This window comes from Rhinopithecus bieti, unplaced genomic scaffold, assembly GCF_001698545.2.
Source record: "Rhinopithecus bieti isolate Rb0 unplaced genomic scaffold, ASM169854v2 scaffold_6776, whole genome shotgun sequence".
Classification (NCBI taxonomy): Eukaryota; Metazoa; Chordata; class Mammalia; order Primates; family Cercopithecidae; genus Rhinopithecus; species Rhinopithecus bieti.
The window spans coordinates 420946-442525 of NW_016805299.1; the positions used below are offsets into that span (position 1 = coordinate 420946).

The following is a 21580-nucleotide window of genomic DNA, read 5'->3' on the forward strand; positions in this document are numbered from 1 at the left end:
GCCCGCCCAGGTAAGGGAAGGCCTCAGCTCCTTCCGCCCCTGCGGCGGGTCCCAGCTCGGGCTCCTGGGGTAGTGGCTGGGGCCGCCGACTGGGCGCGCCCTGGAAGGTGAGCGCGGCCGAGCTGGGCCGCCAGGGGGCGCTGCGGAGCCGGGGGACACCCCTCCCTGCCTGCCTCAGTCCCCGCCCCTCCCCGCCCGCGCGCAAAACGCACTCGCCCCAGAGGCAGCGCGGCCGAGCCGGAGCCGCTGCCGGAGCGGAGCCGGAGAGTGGCGGCGGCGGCGGCAGCGGCACCATGACCCTGGGTAGCTGCTGCTGCGAGATCATGTCCTCCGAGAGCTCCCCGGCCGCGCTGTCCGAGGCCGACGCAGACATAGATGTGGTGGGCGGCGGCAGCGGAGGGGGGGAGCTCCCAGCCCGCTCCGGGCCCCGCGCCCCCCGGGACGTGCTCCCCCACGGCCACGAGCCTCCCCCGGAGGAAGCCGAGGCAGACGTAGCCGAGGACGAGGAAGAGTCGGGTGGCTGCTCGGACGGCGAGCCCCGAGCTCTGGCGCCCCGGGGGGCGGCGGCCGCAGCGGGGAGCCCGGGGCGCAGGCCGCGGCGCCCGCGGCTCAGCGGGGCCCGGGCCGGGACCGCCGTCGGGGGGCGCGGCGACGCGAAGCCCTTTGGTGAAGCCGCCCTACTCGTACATCGCGCTCATCACTATGGCCATCCTGCAGAGCCCCAAGAAGCGGCTGACGCTGAGCGAGATCTGCGAGTTCATCAGCGGCCGCTTCCCCTACTACCGGGAGAAGTTCCCCGCCTGGCAGAACAGCATCCGCCACAACCTTTCGCTCAACGACTGCTTCGTCAAGATCCCCGGCGAGCCGGGCAACCCGGGAAAGGGCAACTACTGGACGCTGGACCCGGAGTCGGCCGACATGTTCGACAACGGCAGCTTCCTGCGGCGCCGCAAGCGCTTCAAACGGCAGCCCCTGCCGCCGCCGCACCCACACCCGCACCCTCACCCGGAGCTGCTGCTGCGTGGCGGGGCCGCGGCGGCGGGGGACCCCGGCTCTTTCCTGCCCGGCTTCGCTGCCTACGGCACCTACGGCTACGGCTACGGGCTGGCTCTCCCGGCCTACGGCGCACCCCCGCCAGGGCCGGCCACGCACCCGCATCCGCATCCGCACGCCTTCGCCTTCGCCGCGGCAGCCGCCGCCGCTCCTTGCCAGCTGTCGGTTCCCCCAGGCCGCGCCGCCGCTCCTCCACCCGGACCTCCGACGGCCTCGGTGTTCGCGGGCGCGGCATCTGCCCCAGCTCCTGCTCCCGCCTCAGGCTCGGGCCCGGGCCCCGCAGGCCTGCCCGCCTTCCTGGGCGCCGAGCTGGGCTGCGCCAAAGCCTTCTACCCGGCGTCCCTGAGCCCTCCCGCAGCCGGCACCGCAGCGGGTCTGTCCACCGCACTTCTGCGCCAGGGCCTCAAGACGGACGCAGGCGGTGGTGCAGGCGGCGGGGGCGCCGGGACAGGGCAGAGGCCTTCCTTCTCTATAGACCACATCATGGGCCACGGTGGCGGCGGGGCAGCACCCCCGGGCGCCGGCGAGGGCTCGCCGGGACCGCCATTCGCGGCAGCCGCGGGTCCTGGGGGCCAAGCCCAGGTCTTGGCCATGCTGACTGCTCCGGCCCTGGCTCCGGTAGCGGGCCACATTCGCCTCTCGCATCCCGGGGACGCGCTGCTGTCCTCAGGGTCCCCGTTTGCCAGCAAAGTCGCCGGTCTTAGTGGCTGCCACTTCTGACCGCAGCAGGCCCAGGGCCGGTTAGGTCCGCACTCCTCAGCCTCTCCCGGGAGTTCCTGCGGTCCCAGCGGAACTCAGGGAGTCTATTTATGAAGTCTCCAGACCTTGGGCCGGCACGCGTGACTCGGCACTTCAGTCTCCACGCACAGAATCTCGCAGATAGTTGGGACCAAGCGGGCTCTATCGCTCAGGGCGACAGGCCCGGGGCTACGCGAAGAAGTCACAGGCCAAGATCCTTTACAGTTTGAGAAATAAAAGCAGGGGGGTGGGGGCTTCGTTTTCCCCTGCCTCTGCGCCTCTCGGCGAACACATTCCCGGAGAGATGCCTGGCCAGGCTCCACGGTCCCGCCAGAAACACCAACAGAGGGTCTCCCTTTCTGCCTTTCCCTTCTCACTTCTTCCCCAACGTTGAGACCCTGCTTGTCCAATATTATAATTTAAAGACATCTATTATCTGCTTTGTGCTTAAAAGAAAAATTCAACCTTTTTTTTTTTTTTTTGCTGTTCTCCAAGGAAGTTCGTTTCCTCTGAAGCCTAAACCAGTGTCTACGCAGGCGGAGCGGAACGGAGAGGTGAAGCAGGGGGTCTTTATATTCCCAGCAGAAACCCTGGATCCCACTCCACCGAGGAAAATCCTTTCTCTTTTGTATTTGGGTGCTTTTAAAGGAATTTCTTTCCTTTCCCTTGACTGGCTGGGTCCAGCCATCCCCGGCCAGCAACCCTGTCAGTGTTCCACCCTGTCCCAGGCCCTGTGATATTTATTGTGGCTAAAGGCAATGAGATTGGGTGGAAGAGAAGGGTCTGGGCCAGGGACTGGAGAGGTAGGGTTGGAGTGGGCAAGGGCACACCCTGTGGCAGGGGGTCCTGTAATTTTGTGTAAATATCTGTACAGTGGGCTGCTCGGCGTTCTCTGTCCACTGGGTGTGCATTGATTTAAACTTCTCCACTGTGGGGAAACTCTGTGAAATCGTCTGATGGTCTGTGTGGAAGAAAAGAAAAATCTGTCTACCCCCATTCCCCATTGGTGTCAATTGAATAAATGTATGTGAACTTCAGCAGTCACCAGCTCTGTCTGCTTGCCTGCACTCTCCCTGGCCCCTGATGGGGCTCTTCCAGAAAAACTTAGCTCCCCAGCGGAGGGGGAGTGAGGAAAGGCCCCTGGGCAGCCCACGCAGGCAGAGAAGGGTTTGAGCTTAGAGGATGCAAGGGGCACTTTGGTCTTGGCCTTCAGCTGCTAACGAGGCCGAATCTCTGGGAAGCCTGTAGCCTCTCCCGCACTTTCATTTTCGTTCTAGTCTTAGAAGGATTTTGGCTGGAATTTTGCCTGGGGTTGTGTTTCCAATGCACCTGAGGATTCTCATGTCCTTCTAGTTTGGACGTTGGCACAGCTTGGGCAGATCTGGGTGCTAAGGGTTCATGAACACTCTACCCACTAAGTACAATTTAAGGTGAATATGTCTGGTGATGTGTACTCCGTATGCCTCTATTTCTGAGTGAAGGGCTTTTATGGAACTTATGATTCGTTTTTGTGTTTGTCTGGGTCGGCACAGCTCCTTGCTTTTTTGTCGCGCGCGCGCGCGCGCGCGTGTGTGTGAACTGTATTTCAGAATATCTGCATTTTTATTTCTATGTATGTTGGTGAACATGTCTTTGTGATGTTTGTGATTCTCAGTCCTGTCTTTCTGTCTCTGAGAGGAGAGGGGTTTCTCCCTGGCCGCTTTAGGGCCTTGTCTGGAATCCCCTCTCCCCCCACCACCCCCCAACACAGTAATAGAGTAAAAGGCTTGGACTGGGGACTGTGAAACCTTTCTTTCCTCCAGCCTCTAGAGAGGGTTAGAGGGGCACTATGAGCTGCTCATTCACTATGAGATGAATGAGTCAGTGGGGTTACACTCAAGGTAAAACTTCCCATCCATTGAGCCAGACTCATAGCTGGAAGCCACTGCCTGAGTGCAGATCCATTGGTCTGGTTGGAGTCTTCCATAAACCCATTGAGCCTCCCATTGCTCTGCTTGTGCCCAGGACTCCCAGTGGCCAGACTTGCCAGTGTGTTGAGTGAGAGATGATCTTTTGGTGAAGCAGAGATGATTCCTTAGCTCTTTTCTCTGTATATTCCAGTGAGATTAATAGGAGAGGAGAAACAGAGGTGCAAGAAGAGGCAGTGTAGCCTTCACAGAAAACAGACACATATTGAGGGCAAGGGTTGGGAGATGAAGTGACAGACAGAAGGAAGAAGACAGGGTCAGAGACCCAGATGCAGGGAACTTGAGAGGGGTGAGCCACACAAGGCCTCTTCAGCTAGGATCCCTGCAGCTGGCAATAGTAGAAAAGGAGGAGGTGGAGGACTGAGCCACTGTAGAAAGGGTGTCAAAATCAGGATTAGGGTGGGAAAGAACACACCAGAGCTGGGGAAGGGTTTGGGATTCCCAAGTCTCTCATCGCCTTCACCAGTGGAGAAGAGATGAGGCTCAAGGTGCATATGGTAGACGCAGTCCCTCTGCCAGAGGCAAGGCAACCGTCTTGTTGAGAGACTGTGGAAGTGGAGGGAGGTCAAATGGAGTGGGCCACCTTCCCACCATTTTATCAAATGGTCCAGGCGAAGTAAGGTTAGGTTGGATAGTATAAAGGGAGAAACAACTGCTGATACTGGGATGATGGTCTCTGGCTAGTTGCTTCGTTTACTTAAATTTCTCCAAGTTTAATTTCGTTTATTTTCACTTGAGGAAGGGTGACTGACTGAAGGAACATGCATGCACACAAGTGAGCGTGTGTGTGTGTGTGAGTGTGTGCATGTGTGTGTGCTCTCAGTAAAGCACTTTGTAGCTATGTGATCTCATTTACCATGAATATGTCACTCCCAGATATTACATTGGAGCTTTATGTAAAATATTTATTAATTGGTTTTTCCTCTTTAGAGGAGAAAATTAAGTCAACCAGAATTATGTCTGATGGTGGATAGTTAGATGAGATAATTCCACAACTGCTATTTATAGGAGAAGCAGCAGACCCTTTTGTGTGTGTGTTTGTGTGTGTGTGTGAATTTATCTGAGCATGTTGCTTGATGTCTGTGTGTTAGAGGATCCGTATCAGGAAAAGGTAGAAAAAAGAGGACTGGGGAAGAAGAGTGAGATGTACCCTTATAGGGGCTTCTAGGGATCTTGGAGCCCCAGACCCATGACTCAAACCCCACTTTCTCAGTGGGCCAAGAAGGGTAGACCTGAGCCAGAGAAGATTGTGGTCTGAGGACTGGGAGTCAGAGAGAAGCCACTGATGCCCAACTGGCCTTGAAAAATACCCAGAAAGGGAATTGCTGCGGGAGCTCCCAAGACTCCAGATGCTTATGGCAGAGAAGAAGGGAGGGTATTTAGAGTTTGGGGCTCCTTTAGGTTGTCTTTCTGGGGAACCTGTTAGGAGCTGGGAAGAGCCCATTTGGGATCTGGACTTCAAGGCAAAGGATGAGGGAGTTCAGGATTTGTATGGTAGAATCCTCCTGTATGTTTTTTAATTCCTCCTGACTGGAAGGGCCTAATGGGTGACTCTGTCCCAACCTATGGGTGCATAGGGTGGGTGTTCAGTTTAAGGAGGCTCACTTAGGCATCCTGGGAGGAGAAACAGGCTATCCCATCTGGAGGGGCTCCTGTAGGTTGCCTCTGTGCTTGGGTGGAGGCAACTGAGGTTCTGCTGCCCTGCAGGCCCCAACAATCAGTGACAATAATAAGAAAATATTCAGGGCATACTTTCATCTCTCGAAGGTGAGAAAAAAAAGAAGGTAGAAAATCGGCCTGGGGTTCAGAGTGCTGCTGAGAGCGGGCAGTTTAAAGGGAAAGAAAATTGGCGAATTTCACTGGTCAATTTCATTTCATTTCGTTCAATTTCGTTCAATTTCATTCCTTTTCATCCAGCGCCGGGAGGCCCGAGGCCACAAGGAAGGGGAGGGCGTCTTTCCGGGCGAATTTCCCTCATCTTGTAGATTTACTTTCCCGGGCTGTGAGGAACAGCCTTGATTCTGAAACTTTGACATACGTTTTTCAGCCGCCGCTAAGAGCAGACATTTTATTTTATTGAAGGGTATTTGGTTTGGGTGATCGAAGCACATCGGTAAGCCTCTCCGCACTTCTCTCTTGCAGCCCAATTAAAGCAGTTAATTCTTTTCACCGCTTATTCCTCCCCATCTTTCTTTCTTTCTCCTGGGGCTCCTCGGACCACCCAGGAGCCGGAGTTGAGGTGGGGGCGGACACTTCCCCTCCATATCCAATTTGTTCTCGCCACAGCGGGCGCGTCTTCGTGGTTACAAAGCGCTTTTTCCCTGATGACTTTTTTCCCTTTTCAAAACACTTCTTTCTCCCCCCTTCAACTAGCAACCCTCCCCAGACCCACCCCTCCTCCCTCTCCGCTCCGGTTTATTTAAACTTCGCCTCCTCCAGCGCCGCCGCAGCGCGCACTTAATGAAGTTGAAGGCTCGGTGAGCCCGGGTGAAGAGGGTTTGGAATCTGTTGAAAGGGGCGTTTTGTGACACTGATTGGGGCGGGGGCGGGGGCAGTCGCGGACCAGACAATGACCGACCAGGCGGGTTTTCCTGCGCACAGGGTCAGGCGAATAAAGGCGCCGACGCTGTTTAAACGAGGGACCCCGCAAGAGAAAGGGAGAAAAGATTTTGAGTGTGGAGCGTGCCTCGTAAGATTTCGTGCTTAGGGGAAGTTGGGAGGAGGCAGCTCGCCTAGAGTCTTTACGGACCGAATTCGGAGTTTATTTCGAACCCTATGCATCAAGCCAAAGAAAAGCGGGGCGAGTTTGGGTTTGCGCCTAACTTAATTCCGATACGTGCTGCAAAAGGTGGTCTAGGCTGGGGCCTGGGGAGGCGTTCAGGAGGGCCAACCGGGACGATGACATCCAGCCCACATTTGTCTCTGGTGCTGGCGCTCTGAGGTTTGGCGCTCTGGAGAAACGTTGAAAGAAAACTAAAGATGGGCAGTGGTCGGGCAGGATAACATCCTCCTAAAGCGTTTGTGAGCAAAACAAATGTTGATTGGATTTTTTGGAGCGGAATTAGTCTGCTCTTTAATGTCAGCGCAGACACGTACCAACAGAGAACCTGCAGACAGGACAGAGGTTTCCAGCTCTGGTTTCGGGAACGTATTTTTCCGCGGGCTAGTGGGCGCGGCGCGGCGCTGGGCGGAGCGGGCACCGCCTCCTTCCGTAGCGGAGCGAGAGCTGCCGCTCGAGGCTGCGGCCGGCCCGGAGGCCTGGAGGCTTCGAACTGCGGGGTAAGGAAGGCGGTTTCCTCCGCAGCGCCCCGGAGCTGGACTCCCCACCGTCACCTTGTGGGTTGTTTCTGGCGCTCCCTTCGCTCTCAGCCTCGAGTCCTGGGTCCCTGCGGAGCGCTGTCTTTTCGCTCCACGCGGACTCCAAGCGGAAGTCGCTCGCTGTCCGCAACTTTGCATTTCTCCCGCAGCGGGGGTCTCTGCCCAGTGCCTTCCTCCTGGCACGCCAGCCTCCTCGCCGAAATTTCGTCGTCGAGAGGGTAACAGAGTCCCAGGCTTTACTGCCACTCTACTCCCTGCTCGGTTATTTAAGAGATACGCGGCTTCCGGGGGGTTTTCATCAGACCCCGCAAGTGCGCTAGGCTGGGAAGGATGCGCTCAGATGCAGCTACAGGCGTTCCGCGCGTTTCACCACGGGAAGCCCGGGCCTTAGAGATCTGTTCTCGGTTCTCCAGGTGTTGGAAAGTTGCCTCAGGCTGCTCCCACCTCTGGGGCATTTCTGTCTACGCAAGTAGAAGGATCTTTAGAATTGCGGTTGCATGGATCTTAGTTCTGGAAAGGGGGAATCACTGGGGGAACAAAAAATTCAAATCCGTCCCTTGTATTCCTAAAAATCACTGCAGACCTGAAAAGTGCATTTCGAGTTATCTGTGTAGACACTGCCGGTGTGTGTGTGGTGGCGGAGGGTGGGGGAAGCGCCGAGGGTACAGGAGTGGACTTTATTGTTCGCATTAACTCACCGGTGCTTACAGAGGATCTGCGATTCGCGCCCTCCTCCCCCAGCAGGTGTCTATGCAGTTCGGACTCCTGGGCTTGGATGCCCCATCCCATTCAGAGGCAAATGTGCTGGGTTCGGGTAGAGCGTGGGAAGTCCACCCCCCTACCCCTACCCCTGCCCACACTTTCCTTCCCTGTCGCCTCTTCTGGGCCTTTTGGGTTCCGGTCTCAACTTTGAGTTGCCTGTAAATCTTTTTGAAATAGGTCTCGCCTCCTCAACAGTCACCATAGTCAAAGAGGGCAACTAGTGAGGCTACTGCGTGAATTAGCCTCGGACCCAGAGGGCAGGAGCTTGGGGGTTTTGAGGACAGCACGGCTCCACTTTCCGCTTTGGAGTGGAACCTCACACAGCAGATAGCTTGTGCAGCTGGGAAGATGGGCCCTGAACCCGAACGGTATGAGGATATGTATCCTAAGGCCGACTTTGGCCCCAGTTCACTAGGTCCCGGCCGCCCCAGCCAGCTATGGTTTGTGGAGTCCGAAGGCAGGCAGGAGGATCTCAGATCGAGGATTGAGCAAGGACTGAGGATCGTTCCTTGTGTCTGTTTGCAAGCCCACGGGTCTTGCAATGTGAGGGCAGACAAACTACGAAGTGGGCTCCGGTTCCGATGAGCCATACGGCCTCTCCGGCCCCTGATATGAGCACCCCTCACCTTGGTCCATCTGCTGACCATCGAAAATGTGTAAGGCCAGCGTCAGGGCTCAGTGTGTGACCAAGAACAGTTTTCCTGCTTGAGGGGTTACCTGGTAATGCTGAAACACAGGCGAGTTAATTTTCCCCCAACTCTTCCTGTCTGGCTCCTTCTTTCCTTCCTTAAATATTTACTGAGCACCTACTGTGTGCTGGGCATTGTCCTGGAGGTGCAAGCAGTGAACTTCTGCCTGGCATCATTACAAGCAATCTAACTTGGTAGTTGAGAAACCGAAGAAAGATATAACGATCAATTATCACCATATTTGAAGTTAAAAAAAAAAAAGTAGAAGAACCTTGGTGTTTTAAGGGTTAAGTTTGTAGCTTTTCACTTTGTCATGATGGCTCCAGGTATCACAGCCCATCAATGTGTGCCTTCTGGGTGTTTGGGATCTGTGATTGTGTTTATGCTTGTGTGTGAGAGGGTATGGATATGCATCAGTGTGTGCAGGAGAATGTGCTTAGGGGTATAAATATTGATGAATGACTATGTGTGTGCTAAGGTATACTTGTGATGTATCAGTGTGAGTCTGAGTGCAGTGAGTCTCCCTGTCTTGGGCAGAGGCTGGAGAAACGTGAGTGAAGAGGATTGGAGTGGAAGGGTTAGGAATGGGTCCCTGCCTGAGTTCCCAGCCTCTTCCTCTGTTCCTTAGCAAAGATTAGGACCTGTCCTTCTTCCAACTTCCTTCCCTGCTGCAGACAAGAGTGGGAATATGGAGCACAAAGTGAAGGTGCTAATGGAGTGCAGTGAGGGCAGCAGTGGAGCAGTCAGTCCTCCTCCCTTGGTTCTTACCTCTTACCTTTCCCGCTATGTCCAGCCCCTGCAGCCTGCCTGGGGGTCAGGATCCAGGTTGTTCCAGAGTAGCTTAGAGGCTTCATTGTGTGGCCCTGGACCTGTTCTCTGGCCTGGTGCTGCTAGCGCCCTCTCCTCTAGACCACACAGAGTGTGCTGGCTACTGGTCCTAGGTGACTGTGGAGTCTTCCCTTCCATTGCCAGAAAACTAGCCTACATCAAGGAGGCAGGTGCAGGCTGTAGAGCCTTAAATGCCAGAGCTTGCAGGGTCTCCAAGGCTAACAGGCTAACATTGTATGGGAAACTAGACTAGAGGGGGAGAGCAGTGGCATTTGCCCAGAGTTGCTCAGCAGGATCCTGGATATAAAGTTGGACCCTGCAGCATCTATGCACTAACATATAAAATTAACATAGACAATTAACATAGACAAATAACATAGACAATAGACACTGGTCCAGATCTTTTCCTTTTATTTTTAGTTGATGCATAATAATTGTAGTAAATTATTTACTACAATTATTACAACCCCACAAATACGGGATTTAATTGTATGTAAATCCCGTATTTGTGGGATACAGAATGATATTTGATACATGCATACAATATGTAGTGATCAAATAAGGGTAATTAGCATAACTCTCACCTCAAACATTATTTCTTTTTGTCGTGAATATTAGAAATCCTCTTCTAGGTTTTTGAAGATATATAATAAATTATTGTTAACTATATCTACCCTACAGTGCTGTAGAACACTAGAACTTGTTTCTCCTATCTTGCCGCAGTTTTGTTTTCATTAAGGCATAGCTATTTTGAGAAAACTCAAAACCTAGCATCTCTTCTTGTCTCTAGGGAAATCTCAAATGTCACCTGGGCTGTCAATGCTTCTGAATGCCCCTTCCTTCCTAAAGGCAGGACAGGAGTAAAGTCAAGATCAAGGTGCAGGATAGCAGACAATTATCCAGATAAATCAGGCATGGAATAGATCACCTTTAGGTGAGAGAGGTGCTGGTGGCTTTAGGGAGAAGTGTAGGCTAGCAAGAGTGTCTGGCGCTCCACTTTCCCCAGGGCTCCTGGGCTGGGAGAGGTGGCCAAATTCTCCTCCTAGCCCCAGGCAGAGCAGAAAGTCCAGTGCCAGTGACGCCCTTGGAGGGGAGGAAGGGGTAGGGGAATGGTCAGAGTTTGCCAGTAAATGTCTCTATTTTTCAGGTCTTCCAATGTGGTGGCTTCTCTGCCTCTTTTGCTTCCATGAGTCTGTTGGAGAATCTGTCAGTTGGCCCACTGGAGTGCTCCAAGCCTTGCTTCCCTCACCCCACCTGACTCTAGGCCTTTAATAAAGTGAAGAATAAACAAAGAAAATCTGGGCCACTCAGGTCCCAGGCAGCTTTGGTTGGAGCCATTCCTTCCTGGGTCAGATATGCTGACCAAGCTTCAGGGCTTTGGGGTGTGTGTATGTGTAGGTTCAAGTGTAGCATTAGGAATTCTGAATTACACTTACCTCTGGAAGCTACCAGGGCTTTTTGGTGTCTCTTTTCAGTCCTCCTGGATCTTTATCTTACCACCTACCCTGAAGATACTTATCTAATATTGGGAGTAGAGAAGGCGAGAATGTGAGAAGATTCCTGATTCCCGCCTGGAGGCTTTCTGTGGCCTTGGGCAACTACTCCCCCTACCCGCACTGGGCCTCCATTTCTCTGTCTCAGAAATGGAGCTGGGGAAAGTTAGCCTGGACTCACCTCCTGGGTCTGGGGTCAGTGGCTGCTTCCCTGCTCCTCCCTTTAGTCTGCTGAACAGCTCATGCCCCTCTCTCAGCTCTCCCTCTGCAGCAAGGGTGCTGGATGGGACAGTGCTGAACTTTGGAGACATCTCAGGAGCAGCCTCAGGACTTCTGCCATAGCTGCCTGTGGGAGCTTGGCTCACTTTCTTTCTGGATCTAAGAGGCTTCCACGTGGGACCCAGGGCTTTTTCCTTCCCTGGCAGGGCCATGGAGAGGTGGCCAAATTTCTGTGTATGCCTTGGTCCCCGGTTTTGCATAAATATACCTCCTTTGGGGAGAAGGGGGAATGTGGATGAGGGTGAAGGTGAGTCGCTGCCTGAAGCTGGCAGAGCTCAGCCCATCCCATTGTGTCTCCCGTGGCACTGAGATAGGGTGGCACAAAATGGAAAAGGAAGCCTCTAATCCAGCTCTCTTTTACTCCTGTCTCTGTTCACCCTGAGCCACCCAGCCTTCTTTCCCGGAAGCCTTGCCCGGATGAGTGCTGGGGAGTGGGGAGAGGCGGGGCACCCCACAGGAGCTGGAAGGCTGGAACCTGCCTTTGTGGGGGAAGGGGTTAGAATGTTCTCAAAGCCTGAGTGGGGAGGGGGTTGTGGCTTGGCTCCCTCCCTAAAAGTCCCCGCCCAGGCCAAACTTCAGAACTTGCTTTTGTGGGGTTGTAGCTGGAAGTACTCGAAGCCTGGGGGCCCTGGGGGCCGGGACCGGAGCTCTCAGAGACAAGTCCGCCGAGTGAGTGTCTGAGGATGTAGACGCGAGGGGGAATGGGGAGGGGCGGGCTCTGTTGCCGCTTACCCTGGAGCTGGGGCTCCAGTTTTCTGGTTGAAGTTCTCTCTGCCTACATCTCGGATTCTGGGTCTCAGATGCAATCGCACACCCAAATTGCATCCTGTGACCTGAAAGAGTCTCAAACATGCGTGCAAAGAATATTCAGAAGCAGAAGCAATTTCTGAAGAGCGAGGCCCGGGACTGAGTCGGCGAGGCTCCCAGTTCGAGAGAGCGGAGCCAGGGTGGAGGGCTCCAGACAGAGATTCCTGAAAGCCTCCCTGGCACCGGATCCTGAGCGCAGGCCGGGCCCAGCCACTTGGGGGCGCCGCTGGCCCCAAAGTGCCGGGAGCTTACCCTCTGCTGACCAGGATTCACCCTGGCTGGCAGAGACTACCCTACGCTCCGCTCACCGGGCCACCCTGCCCCGCTCCGCGCTGACCCTCCGTTAGAGGCTGACTCTGCAAACTAGGACGATCTTGCTCCTATGCGGGACGACCCAGCGCTAAAAAGAGATGACCCGATACCGTCGGGGGTGACCCTGCTTTGAGTGGGTCTGACCCTGTGCTAACAGAGATGACCTTAAACTGACAGAGGCAGATCTTGTGCTAACCAGGATGTGCTTGCGCTACCAAGATTGGCTTTGTGCGCTCCCTCTTAAGGCTTACCCTGCACAGATTAGGTGCTAAGGCTTGTAGTCCTTGTTACGGTCCCTTTAGCTCTTGCACCGCAGCAGGGATGCCCTATTCCACCTCCAAGCTGGTAGCTGCTTTATTTCTCTCCCCCTAGCCCTTTGGGGGCAGGTTCTGGGACACCTGGTTGGAGAGAAGGCTGCCATGGCTGGGCACACCCTGCACCTCTGGGAGGAGGAGTTCACAATCTCAAGGAGGAGGTGGCTGAGTTGTGGGGAGGGAACTGATTTTATGGAGGCTGCGGCATCTTGGGGGCCAGGACTGTGAGTGCTTTTCTGTGTCTGTGCTCCTGATCCCAGAGCCCCGCCTTGCCACACCCACACCCTCTCCACATACATAGGCGGCTTTCTTTTTGCAACACTCAGTCCTCCCGGGCCTACTGTCCCTCTCTGTAAAATGAAATGAGCTTATCACCAGACTGCCCGCATCTGCTGGAATGTCCTTGTCAGTCTCAATTCACTTCACCATTCTTTTATTACTCACTTTGTGCCTGGTCCTCTCCTCTACGCCGGGGAGACAGTGGTGAACAAAACCGATGTGGTTCCTACCCTCAAGATGGTGACAATCTAGTGGAGGAGAGAAAAATGCATGTGGAGTTAAAGCTGTAATATGGGTGCAGAGGGAAGAATGCTGATGGCCTTGAGAGAGAATAGCTGAAGGATGTTATGGGGTGGGGATTCCTCCCCAGCTCTGGAGCCTGTTGTGGGGAGAACTTGTCACCCCATACTCGATCCTGTTTGACTCTGATTTCAGTGAACAGACCTCTGACCACTGGGCTTGCTGGTCAGGGCAGCTATAGGGAGCCAGGAGCCCCTCCCAGTGTGTCATCATCCATCCCAGATTCCCATTTGAGCAGCCCTCCTCCAATATCACCAGAAGAGATTCACCCTTCATTCCAGCACCCAGAGCAGCTTCCTCTCCCCAGGTCCTTGGATTTGGAAGAAGCAGTCTGCCCCTCAAGACCAGGGTGTGGAAGCCAGGCTGGCTTTGGGATATGAGACCGCTTCAGTTCTGAGATATCTCTCTCTCTCCCTCTCTTTCTTTTTCTCTTTGTTTTTCACTGAACGCCACAGTCACACTGAGATCTCTATCCAGTATGCTGTGTGGCACAATAAATAGTTGTTGATTAAAAGAATAATTCTAGAAGCATACTTTTCTTTTTTTTTTTTGAGGCGGAGTCTCGCTCTGTCGCCCGGGCTGGAGTGCAGTGGCCAGATCTCAGCTCACTGCAAGCTCCGCCTCCCAGGTTTACGCCATTCTCCTGCCTCAGCCTCCCGAGTAGCTGGGACTACAGGCGCCCGCCACCTCGCCCGGCTAGTTTTGTATTTTAGTAGAGACGGGGTTTCACCGTGTTAGCCAGGATGGTCTCGATCTCCTGACCTCGTGATCCGCCCGTCTCAGCCTCCCAAAGTGCTGGGATTACAGGCTTGAGCCACCGCGCCCGGCCAAGCATACTTTTCAATGAGCCCAACAGCCAGAGTGATTCTGTGTGGTTCATGGGCTGATTATCTGATTGTTCCTTCTTCCACTTTCTACCTGGTTCACTCGCTACTCAGGGTTGCCTCCCCACCAAGCCTTCACTAGCATCTGCCCCCTCCTGGAGACTTTTTTTTTTTTTTTTTTCTCTTTTGGAGACCGGATCTTGCTGTGTCACCCAGGCTAGGGTGCAGTGGCATGATTATGGCTCGATTCTCAGGCTCAAGCAATCCTCCCATCTCAATCTCCTGAGTAGCCAGGACTATAGGCTAGCCACCATGCATGGCTAATTTTTTATTTGTAGAGATAGGGGTCTTCTTATGTTGCCCAAGCTGGTTTCGAACACCTGGGCTCAAGCAGTCCTCCCACATCAGCCTCCCAATCCTAAGACTCTTCATACTTTTAAAGAACTTACTGTGATGTATTATTTTCTGCTTGCTGTTCCCCCTCCCTCATCTTTTCCAGTACACAGCACAAGGCCTGGAACATGAAAGAATGAATCAACTGCATGTGTAGAAGAGCTCCAAAAATGTGTTGCATTGCCCAAAGGCAAGTGGAGTTAACGTGATTCAGAAATATGTCCCTTCATAGAGCAATAATGATCTCTGGTGCCTGGTGTGGTGGGGAACCGGGAGTGGGGGAACAGTGTCGAGGACAGCAGCGGCTGGGGGCCCCTGAGCCCCAGTGTTGCAAGATAACTCAAAGGGAGAACTGTACTCAAGTTCGGGGCACCTCCGTTCTCAAGACAAAAGGAGCTTGGACTGGGGGAGTCATACCTTGAGGGAGGGGGCTAGAGAGCTGTCTCACCACCGTCCCTACACTTCCATGGTGCAGCAGCTGTCCAGGGAGCAGGCCCCAGCTCTCTAGAGCTGCAGGGAGAAGATGAGTGCTCCCAGCCCAAGGACAGAGACTCCAAGTGCTTGTTGGAGATGGGGCAGAGGCGGGAGAAGAAGGGAGGGGTTGAGCAGAGGGAGTGGCTTTCGAGGGTGTGGGACAAAGAGGCTAACTCTGCTGGGGACCCCTGAGGAGGTATCATTCTCCAGGGTTGGAGAGGACCCATCTTTCTTTTAACCCCTTCATGACTTCTAGCCTTGTCTGGCTACCCAAACTACAAAGACTTAGAGGATGATATACATTGGTTGAAAATCCAGCCCGGGTGGAGGTAGTTTTAGAGAAGCAAGATTGAGGGAAAGCACTAGTACTAATGTGGGAAAGCACTAGTACTTCCCCAGCCCCGTATGTATCATCCATTCTCCTTAAACACACACGATCTGTGGGGACCTGGGCCAGGCTGTTGGGGGATAGAGCTGAATGAAACCATTTTCTGACTACCTTCTTTCCTCCCATGCAACATTTACTGATCCTACTATGGCTGGGTATCCCTGGAAGAGGCCCATTGTGGGAGTGGGGTGTAGGTTTGGGGACAGGAAGGGAATTTATGCAACTTTTTCCCTGGGAAAGCTCATAGTCTGAAATTAATAGCTCTTGGTGCTTCAAGTCAGGGGCGATACATTTTGTGAGTGGAGAGCAGGCATAGGAGACTTCCTGGAGGAAGTGGCATTTGAATTGGGCCTTGAAATTGGGGAGAATTTGGACTATAAAAGGTTGGGTGTGAGGGGAAGACATCTAGGGCATTTCATCCTTTATGAGTAAGGGCATTTGGGAGAGCTGAGTGAGTTCAAAGTTAATTTAAGCTGAGAGGTCTTCCCTGTACTCTTCCTGTAGTCACATAATAGAATCCCTCTACATTATAAATGGTCCTCAAGTTCTCAGCTGTTGAATAAATAAAGGTTATTTTTCACATATCATAGTCCAAATATTGGATCACTGGTGGTGGTGGTGAGATGGGGGGAAGCTTTGTTCTACATAGTCATTCAGAGACCAAGTGGACTTCCAACTAGGGGTTCCATCATTCTCTAGGGGAAGCGCTCTTACTATTATTTTTTTTTGGTACAATGGACCCCCTTAGGTAGATTAATGATCAGCTTATGTATTCCTAAAAATAAAGATGTTTTAATGCATGAAATCAGATTTACAGGACTATGAAGTAAGTCAATTATATTGAGATTAAATTATCAAAATCATTTAAAAATTTTGTGACAGCCAGGTGTGGTGGCTCATGCCTATAATCCCAGTACTTTGGGAGGCTGAGGCGGGCAGATCACCTGAGGTCAGGAGTTCAAGACCAGCCTGACCAATATGACAAAACCCCATCTCTACTAAAAATATAAAAATTATCCAAGTATGGTGGCATGCACCTGTGATTCCAGCTATTTGGGAGGCTGAAACAGGAGAATGGCTTGAACCCAGGAGGTGGAGGTTTCAGTGAGCTGAGACTGCACCATTGCACTCCAGCCTGGACAACAAGAGTGAAACTCTGTCTCAAAAAAGAAAAAAAAAAATTGTGACATAAAATATTTGTGATAAAACAATTGAATAAATTTGTGATATAATAATATAGCAAGTTAAATAAAATATAGCAATGGGATTAACAGTGCAATTTCAAAGTGTGTTCAGCATAAATGGCCTTTTGATATTTCTGCAACAATTTAACATGCTATATAAAAAGTACCTGCAGTTTCTTTTTTCTTTTTTTTTGAGACTGTGTCTCAGCTTGCTCTGTTGCCCAGGCTGGTATGCAGTGGCATGATCATGGCTCACTGCAGCCTTGACCCCCCAGGCTCCAGTGATCCTCCTCCCTCAGCCTCCAGAGAAGCTGGGACTATAGGAATGTTCCACCATGCCTGGCTGAGTTTTAAATTTTTTTGTAGAGATGAGGTCTTGCTATGTTATCCAGGCTGATCTCAAACTCCTGAGCTCAAGTGATCCTTCTGCCTTGGCCTCCCAAACTGTTGGGATTACAGGCATAAGCCACTGTGCCTGGCCAATACCTGCAATTTCTATGGCTGGCAAAATTACAGGGGTGGGGAATATTACTGTGGGTTTTTGCCTCCCTTTATAATTGAATAAAATGCAGAATTTGAGTTTAGACATTTGGAGATATAGATAAAGCTTTTTCCAATCCAAATTTATGGAGTTTCCATCCATTAAATTCTTCCTCTTGTTCTCCTATTGTTTTTAAATTATTATTATTATTATTATTATTATTGTTTACTGTTAATCTTGTGCTCTATGTCTTTAAATTTAACTTCAGGTATTTTTATATAATTGATAATATTTTATTATGTCACTGTTTTGTGTGCCTTAGCATTTATTTCATGTCGTATTTTCTTGCAGATTTATTTATTTGCTCTTTTTAAGTCACATTCCAGTGGAATCCAGGGTCCATAAAAACAAGGAATTGTCTGCCTTTTACTGCATTTTATATTCAGCACTTAGGTACTAGCATATAGTAGGTATCCAATAAATATTCTTGCATAAATAAATCCTTTGTGCTGTGGTCTCATTTTGTTGCCCAGGCTGGGGTGCAGTGGAGTGATCATGGCTCTCTGCAGCCTCTAACTCCTGGCCTCAGTGATCCTCCTGCCCCAGCCTCATGAATTGCTGGGATTACAGGTGTGAGTAACCATGCCTGGCCCACTCAACAAATTCTTCTTTTTTAATTCAATTTTTAAACTGTTAAAGGAAGTTAATTTTAATTTTAATTTTATTTTGTTATACTTGTGAGACAGGGTCTCACTCTGTTGCCCAGGCTAGAGTGCAGTGGTGCGATCTCAGCTCACTGGAACCTCCATCTCCCAGGCTCAAATGATCCTCCCACCTCCAGACTATAGGTGTGTGCCACCATGCCCAGCTAATTTTTGCATTTTTTGTAGAGACAGGGTTTCACCATGTTGCCCAGGCTGGTCTCAAACTCTTGGGCTCAATCTATCCATTAGCCTTGGCCTCCCAAAGTGCTAGGATTACAGCCGTGAACCACTGTACCCGTCCTTTTTTTTTTTTGACAGGGTTTGGCTGTCGCCCAGGCTGCAGTGCAGTCATGTGATCTCAGTTCACTGGAACCTCTGCCTCCCAGGCTCAAGCCATCCTTCCACCTCCACCTTCCAAGTAGCTGGGACTACAGACAAGCACCACCATGCCCAGCTGATTTTGTATTTTTTAGTGGAGGTGGGGTTTTGCCATATTGCCCAGGCTGGTCTTGAACTCCTAACCTCAAGTGATCTGCCTGCCTCGGCCTCCTAAAGTGCTAAGATTATAGGCATGAGCCACTGTGCCTAGCCCCACTCAACAAATTCTATCCATTTAGCCCTTGGAGGCTGTGGACCCAGTTCTAGGCCCTTAACATCTGCCATTGGGTCTTCTAAACTCAGCCAAAGAGGGAGAAAGAGACTATAGAGGATTTTAGGGGAGATCTTTTAGTTTATTTTAAATAATTTTTTATTTTAAAATTTTTTGTAGAGATGGGGAGGGGTCTCATTATGCTTCCCAGGCTGGTCTTGAACTCCTGGACTCAAGTGGTCATCCTGTCTCACTTTCCGAAAGTGCTGGGATTACAGGCATGATCCACCATGCTCAGCTGAGAGGGAGATCACCTTTTTAGAGGGCCAGGTCTGCAGGTGGCAAGTGTCACTTCTGACCACATTCCTTGGCCAGAACCCAGTCATTTGGCTCCACCTAACTGTAAGGGAGAGTGGGAAATGAGGTCTTCCTGTATGTGCAGGAGGAAAGGGAAATGGGGTTTGATGACTGCGCAGTATTGACTGCCATGTAGAGTCTCCTTGAGTCTTCTGTTCCATTCAGTGTTTCTTTTTTTTTTTTCGAGACGGAGTCTTGCTCTGTTGCCCAGGTGGGAGTGCAGTGGCGTGATCTCAGCTCACTGCAACCTTCATCTTCCAGGTTCAAGTGATTCTCATGCCTCAGTCTCCTGAGTAGCTGAGGTCACAGGTGTGTGTCACCACACCTGGCTAATTTTTGTATTTTTAGTAGAGACGGGGTTTTGCCATGTTGGCCAGGCTGGTCTTGAACTCCTGACCTCAGGTAATCCACCTGCCTTGGCCTCCCAAAGTGTTGAGATTACAGGTGTGAGCCACTGCGCTTGGCCCCATTCAGTGTTTCAAAGATCCGGATAGGCCGGGCATGGTAGCTCATGCCTGTAATCCCAGCACTTTGGGAGGCCGAGGTGGGTGGATTACAAGGTCAGGAGTTTGAGGCCAGCCTGGCCAACATAGTGAAACCCCATCTCTACTAAAAATACAAAAATTAGCCGTGTGTGGTGGCACGCTCCTGTAGTCCCAGCTACTCAGGAGGCCGAGGCGGGAGAACCACTTGAACCCGGGAGGTGGAGGTTGCAGTGAGCCGAGACCATGCCACTGTACTCCAGCCTGGGTGACAGAGTGAGATTCCACCTCAAAAAAAAAAAAAAAAAAAAAAAAGATCCCGGTGAGAGACTGTGACTAGCTTTGTTGGCAAACACAGAGGGCATCACGATGTCTTAAAAGGAGAGAGGAGGACAGAGATATTTCAAGTCTAGTAAGTCTAGTTCAAGTGGCACACAGATGTCTGGGCTCTGATCTGTGCTGAGTGGCTCCTAGAGCCAAGTACACCTCTCTCCTCTCTGGTTCCTCCACACCCCATGTACTACCCTATGCAGAGAGGTTACCCAGAACAGCCTTCCCAGCAGGCTGTGGAATCCCCAGATGGAGACCTGCTCCACAGACAACACTTTTCCATCTCCACCTCATTCTTGTCACCAGATTCCATTGAAAATGATCCTTCTTTGATGCACCTATCATTTCATGGGTGCATGAAAGAGGCTCACATAAGTGTGTGTGGAAGGAAGATGAATCAAGTCACATTTGCCATAGCTTTAATCTGGGTAAAGTAGCCTGAATTCCCTGATCATAACCAGGTCTTAAACAGTACCTGACGCATAATAGATGCTCATTAAATAAATGTTGAATTAAACATCTGAATGAATGATGATCTTTCCCTGGAGATCTCTTGCCCTCTTGTTGCCACTGTCCTCATTCCTCTATCTATCCATCTGTCCTTCAGACAGTCTGTCAGTAATTTTTTTTTTTTTTGGGATGGATTCTCTCTCTGTCCCCCAGGCTGGAGTGCAGTGGTGCAATCTCGACTCACTGCAAGCTCCGCCTCCCGGGTTCACGCCCTTCTGCCTCAGGCTCCCAAGGAGCTGGGACTACAGGTGCCCGCCACCACACCCAGCTAATTTTTCGTTTTTTTAGTAGAGATGGGGTTTCACCATGTTAGCCAGGATGGTCTCGATCTCCTGACCTCATCATCCACCTGCGTTGGCCTCCCAAAGTGCTGGGATTACAGGCGTGAGCCACCGTGCCTGGCCAGTCTGTCAGTAATCTTTCCCTCTCAGCCAACTCAGATCCTTTGTGGAGTACAACATTACGCAAAACACTATGGAGGTTCCTCAAAAAATTAAAAATCCAGCTACCATATGATACAGCAATCCTACTACTGGGTATACATACAAAGGAAATGAAATCAATATGCTGAACAGATATCTGCATCCCCATGTTTATTGCAGCATTATTCACAATAGTCAAGATATGGACTCAATCTAAGTGTCCAACAACGAATGAATGGATAAAGAAAATATGGTATTGGCTGGGCACGGTGGCTCACGCTTATAATCACATCTCTTTGGGAGGCCGAGGTGGGCGGATCACCTGAGGTCAGGGGTTCGAGATCAGCCTGGCCCACATGGTGAAACCCTTCTCTACTAAAAATACAAAAGTAGCCAGGCATGGTGGCATTGCACCTGTAGTCCAAACTATTTGGGAGACTGAGGCACAAGAATAATTTAAACCTGGGAGGTGGAGATTGCAGTGAGCCAAGATCGCACAACTGCACTCCAGCCTGGGCAACAGAGGAAGACCCTGCCTCAAAAAAAAAAAAAAAAAAAACAAGAAAATATGGTATAAATACAGAATGGAATACTATTCAGTCATGAAAAAGAGTGAAATCCTGTCATTTGCCACAACATGGATGAATCTGGAGAATACTATGTTAAGGGAAATAAGCCAGACACAGAAAGACAAATACTGCATGATCACATTTATATGTGGAATGAACTTCTTTGTGGAATTGGGCAGGACACACAAGCATACGTAAGTGTTAATAATAATAGAATCTCCATGCTGATGGAGAACTACTCACTGTCATTTCCACCCTGTGACTTGTGATTTCTCCCTTCCTGGGTGGCAATCTTTTTTTTCTTGAGACAGGCTCTGTCTTACTTGGTCACCCAGGCTGGAGTGCAATGGCGCATTCATAGCTCGCTGCAGCCTCAACCTCCCCAGGTCAGGTGATCTTCCCACCTCAGCCTCCAGGTAGCTGAGATCACAGGTGTGCACCACCACACCCAGCTAATTTTTGTATTTTTTTTGTAGAGATGGGGTTTCACTATGTTGCCCAGGCTGGTCTTGAACTCCTGGGCTCATGCAATTGACCCACCTTGGCCTCCCAAAGTGCTGGGATTACAGGTATGAGCCACTGCACATGGCCCCTCCTGGCAATCTTGATTAACAAGGAGATTCACAGAAATTGCTAGAAAGCATTTCTACCCTTATTGCCTTATTGTGTATTGCCTCAAGGCACTACACAGTGCCTTAAGATGGGCACTTGTAGCCACTATTTTCCAGAAGAGA

The 21580-nt window shown here is 51.4% G+C and overlaps 1 protein-coding gene across 1 annotated transcript; it reads left to right on the plus strand.

Moving 5' to 3' along the window:
- Nucleotides 1-202: 202 nt before the first annotated feature.
- FOXD2 (forkhead box D2) lies at nt 203-2828 on the plus strand. The gene is given in 2 exon segments (XM_017872069.1): nt 203-586; nt 588-2828. Coding segments are annotated over 2 exon segments (1479 nt in total). The 5' UTR covers nt 203-293; the 3' UTR covers nt 1774-2828.
- Nucleotides 2829-21580: the final 18752 nt, after the last annotated feature.